General features: G+C 39.0%; 2 protein-coding genes across 2 annotated transcripts in view; one reads left to right on the top strand and one right to left on the bottom strand.

The window, feature by feature from the left end:
• The window catches only part of LOC118342122 (rhomboid-related protein 4-like), a 4,960-nt gene extending 2,360 nt beyond the window's left edge, over positions 1–2,600 (top strand). Inside the window, exons 4-8 of the mRNA XM_035680569.1 lie at positions 99–231; positions 330–418; positions 518–574; positions 1,138–1,284; positions 1,442–2,600. Of these exons, the coding sequence (XP_035536462.1) occupies positions 99–231; positions 330–418; positions 518–574; positions 1,138–1,284; positions 1,442–1,584 (569 nt within the window). The 3' untranslated portion in view covers positions 1,585–2,600. The remainder of the gene's footprint in view (positions 1–98; positions 232–329; positions 419–517; positions 575–1,137; positions 1,285–1,441) is intronic.
• A 112-nt stretch (positions 2,601–2,712) lies between these two features.
• LOC118342121 (solute carrier family 35 member F2-like) overlaps positions 2,713–4,658 on the bottom strand; it is a 6,874-nt gene continuing 4,928 nt past the window's right edge. The window contains exons 6-8 of the mRNA XM_035680568.1: positions 4,528–4,580; positions 4,018–4,172; positions 2,713–3,239 (exon numbers count right to left, since the gene is read on the bottom strand). Of these exons, the coding sequence (XP_035536461.1) occupies positions 2,952–3,239; positions 4,018–4,172; positions 4,528–4,580 (496 nt within the window). The 3' untranslated portion in view covers positions 2,713–2,951. The remainder of the gene's footprint in view (positions 3,240–4,017; positions 4,173–4,527; positions 4,581–4,658) is intronic.

Consider the following 4,658-nt stretch of genomic DNA (forward strand, 5'->3'; position numbering starts at 1 on the left):
TGATTGATTAATCATATTAACTGTAAATAACTTTTAAAGTTTTAATGATACATGTATCAAATCCATCCCTGAGCTTCTCCATACAACCACGTTTCCAGGTGTCCTGTTCGCTCTGAAGGTGATCTGCAACCATTACAACCACGGTGGCGTGACCTACGTGTTGAATATTCGTGTGCCCAACTACATCGCCAGCTGGGTGGAGCTCGTGCTGATCTATCTGATTGCTCCCGGGTGAGATACTGTACCAACTGAGTGATGATGAAGAAGAAGGTGGCGATCCACACAGGAACAAATAAAGTAATGTGTGTAATGTAATGCGTCTTCTTCAGGACCTCTTTGATTGGCCACCTGGCGGGCATCCTGGTGGGTCTGCTCTACACCGTGGGTCCACTGGAGACCATCATGAAGACATGTGCAGGTCTGAACGTGTGTGTGTGTGTATGTTTTTTGTATTGTCACAAAGTCAGTGCTTGTTAATATTCTAATATTCACTGAAATTCTCTGTTTTTTTTTAAAGAGTTTGTGTCTTCTGATGGATATAATCCCCGGCCAAGTTCATACTTCAGCTCCTCAGGTACAACAGTGTTTGAGAATTCATATTTATATTACAGGGATATAATGTATGTATATACAATGTTCTGTCATTGTGTAAACTGAAGACCCTAAGTGACATATTTTATGGATATTTATTATTATATTTAATGATTAACAGTACAGAACAGCTGATAAACCGAACAATGAACCCGCAATGAATAGTGAACACAATAACTGAGCAATGTGGATGAATTTTGAGCAGATTATTTAATCAGAGATGAGTTTCCCTGATAATTTCAGGTAACTTTTAATACATTTTTAATACATGTTTACATTAATACATACTTTTTTTGACAAATTGACTGTTTGAAATGCTGAGATATAGGGGTAAATATATATAAATCAAGAGGCCCTCACAACCCCTTTGGTCTTCAAGGTTGCTTTCAGATTAGTTACCTCATTAATTCAGTGTTTTGATTTAAAAAGCGTCACCCCAAAAAGAAATGTTAAGAACAGAAATCCAACCATTATTGCTTTCTGTTTGGTTCTGACTTGGTTGTATTTAATTAATCTTTGCGTAAATGCCTGTAAATGCGTCTGTAGGCTACAGTGGGACTAGACAAGAACATCGACGGGAAGATCCACAGCATGCAGGCGATCGTACGACTGATTACACAGAGGATGATATTGCAGATATGACAGAGGAGGAGCAGATAGAAATGGCGATCAGAAACAGCCTGAATGAGAAAGGTAGGAGACAGGAATCACAATAAATGGGAGGCGGGAGGGCGCTGATGCTGCTGAACTACAGTGTGAACAGTGTGTTAGTCTCACCACTCACTGTGAATAAGGACCAAAGAAAACTGACAAAAACACACAATTTTAGTTAATAATATTTATTTTTTAGGACGGACCAGGCAGAGAGAGACTGCACATCCCCGTTATGGTTTCCAGCCCACTGAGGAGGAGGCAAGGCTTGAGGAGATCAGGAGGAGGAGATTGAATAGGTTTGAACAAGAAGTTTCCAACCAGAGGAGGAGAAGATTGTAATGAGACACACAGTCTCTCTTACACCTACAGAACATCCCAGCTGTGGTCTTGGTGTTGGAGTAGCTGCTTTCCATCACTCTGTCTCAAACTCAGATTGTCTGCTGGGATCATCATCTCATAGGAGAGTCACTACAATGTTTAAGACCTACAAGAAAGCACAATATTCTGACACTATTTCCATTACTAAGAATATACTTAACAGCAGTTTCTCTACATTTTTATATCATCATTTTATATTATCTTTGATCGAAGCCAAACAACAAATGAAAGTCTAAAATCTACTCTCTTCTTTCAACCCTTTGCACGTATTTGTGGCACCTTTGCGCCACACGATATATCATTTTTTAAATAGAATTGTGTTTTAATTTGTATTGTATAGGAAGGGTGGTTTAAATTGATATGAAACAACAAGAAAGAATAGACTTTCAGGCCTCGTTGAGAACGCACCAGATTTTTTAGCTGCATTATATTCTGGTCTGTTGATGCTGGATTTCACACTGAATAAATATTTGTGGGCTACAAAGAAGCCTGGAAGGGGGATGTAGAAGAAGACGTCCTGTCTTTGTGACCAGCTCGTGGCCTCTTGTGTTTACTATAAAGGGTGATATTGGTGTTGAAATCTCACTAGAATCTCAGAAATTCAGTGTTACTTCCCTTTTCCTAAACCTTTAAATTGGTGCTTTGCCCTCACGTAACCAAACCATAACCATAGATCAGATAGGAAGACGCTCATATTGGTCATTTTGGTGTAAACCAGTTTGTTGTGGTTCTGTTTTACATTATATTTTTGCACTATAAAGATTTACTGCCTTCTAAATTCTGCTGGTTGTAATTAATTTCTCAAGTAATTCTGCACCACAATTTTGTTACAGTTAAAATACTGAGCAAAAATACACACATTTGCCATAGAGGTCAACTTTCAGTACATCAGTAACGAATGTCTAAATGTTTTACTGACCATCCTACCAGAGTCAAAACTATCAATAATAATAGTATTAAAGTATTATCTTTATTTATGATATGATAATTGTTTTGTTTTTTTCTGGCCTTCGAGGAAAACGTGTGTTGTGTTTTGTAAGACATTAAATAGATTTTAAAAGAGACACAAGACTTTGAAAAAATGTGGAGTTTATTTATGGACGTCCTTCAGCACAACTTTTCAGAACTATTGATAACATTATTAACTATCACAATAACTTCAAACATTAAAGGATGAGATGTGCATTTCTATATGTACTGTATGCTGCTGTATAAAAGTAAACCTAAATAAATAAATGTGTTTAAAATATATATTTGACATATTGACAGGTTTCTGTGCTGTAGTTCACATTTTAGTGCTGCGTCCAACCACAACAACATCCTCATCATCACTCCCTCGTCCGAGTCTCTGTGTTGGCCCGGAAGCCCTCCTCTTCCTCCTCTTCCTCCCTCTCCTCCTCCTCCTCCTCTTCCTCCCCCACCTCAGTGGTGATCCGCACAACCACTTGCTGCTTGGTGATGTCATTCTGAGTGGCCACAGGATTGTCGTAGCATCCTTCCTCACCAGTGGAAGAGGAGGTGGCGAGGTCCGTGCTGTTAGTGGGTGTTGGCACAGCGTTGAAGGCGATGAAGCCGATGAGGATGACCACCAGGGAGACCAGGTAGAGTCCAGAGAACTGAGGCAGGGCAGAGAGCGAACAGGTAGATTTAAGTGTATGAACAAAGGTGATGCTAATCTTTTTGTTTATTGTTACTTCACTTTGACGTTTGAGCTCCACTGTGCGGAGTTTGACACCAGAAATCTATTTTCACATTTGCATTTGACAATGAAAAGTTTCTTTGAGCTCACTTCTCAGTTTAACACGTGTATGTGTGTACCTGCAGGATTTATGACATCATAACTAGTTTGGATCCAATCAGGAACCAATATGCAACTTACACAAGTGTGATGTGGAAACTTGAAACATTCAAGGTACAAACGATGAGAATTTAAATGAGGCAGACATATGAAGAAGTACAGAATTATAATATTCAACTACTCAAATTAAATTAATTAAATTATGTTTCTCTCGCGCGGTTCATGTCAGTGAAACAGGAAAAACCAAGTTGTGTCATTTTCAGATTAGCACATGATGAAATAACCCGTTTGTGTTGTTTAAGGGTAATTTAAAGGACTTTGGACTCACGAGTTTATACTATGTATAAGCATGCAGCTGTGTGAAAACACTTGACAATGGAATTACACTTTAACCTTTATTATAATTCATTAACACTGCTGTGTCACCTTAACATCCAGCAGGTCACTGTGACCCAGATAGGAGGGCGGGAATGAAGAGTGTTTATATATAAATTTTTTAATAATTTCTTAAAACTGTTGGTATATATTTATAGTATAAAAATGAGTGTGTGTGTGTGTGTGTGTGTGTGTGTGTGTGTGTGTGTGTGTCTGCTCACATTGTACTGGAAGAGGAAAATCCCACAGAAAAGGCTGAAGAGGTCTGCAGTGAGCAGTGAGAGGTTGACGGAGGTGGCGCTGCTCAGCTTCATCACTATGGGCATACAGCTGTAGAGAGCATACAAACACAACGCGAAGGCAGAGAACAGGAGCCCTGAGAGGAGAGATGCCCAGTTAGTTCATACAGGATCAACTTAATGCACATATCCAGAGACCTGGAATCATCATTTTAGCCTTCTTTAGCTCCTAGACCTTCCAACAGCTCCAGAGCTTTTATGGAGACTTTATATAAAATATATTATGTGTAGAAATCGAAAACTTTGTGGTTTTTGGAGTAGTTAGTTTGTTTGCTCTCAAAGGGAAGTTGTTGGTTTTGCACAGTGTGAATAAAAATTCCAGGATATAATGGGAACTAGCCTCTTAACAGGCTTATCTTATCATGTATCGTGGTCACCTTATCGTTCCTCATGTTGTTTTATGTTCTAAATGTTTCTGAGCAAGATACTGACCGACTTGCCAGCTCCACTTAATGGCAGCAACTTCATTACGCTCCAGGACCACCCTGGGTAAAGGAAAATAATAACACCAGATTAACCATAATGTTGAATGAATCCAAAGTATGGTCACACACACACACACA

Source organism: Morone saxatilis, unplaced genomic scaffold, assembly GCF_004916995.1.
Source record: "Morone saxatilis isolate NCDOM2014 unplaced genomic scaffold, NCSU_SB_2.0 Contig8, whole genome shotgun sequence".
Lineage (NCBI taxonomy): Eukaryota > Metazoa > Chordata > Actinopteri > Moronidae > Morone > Morone saxatilis.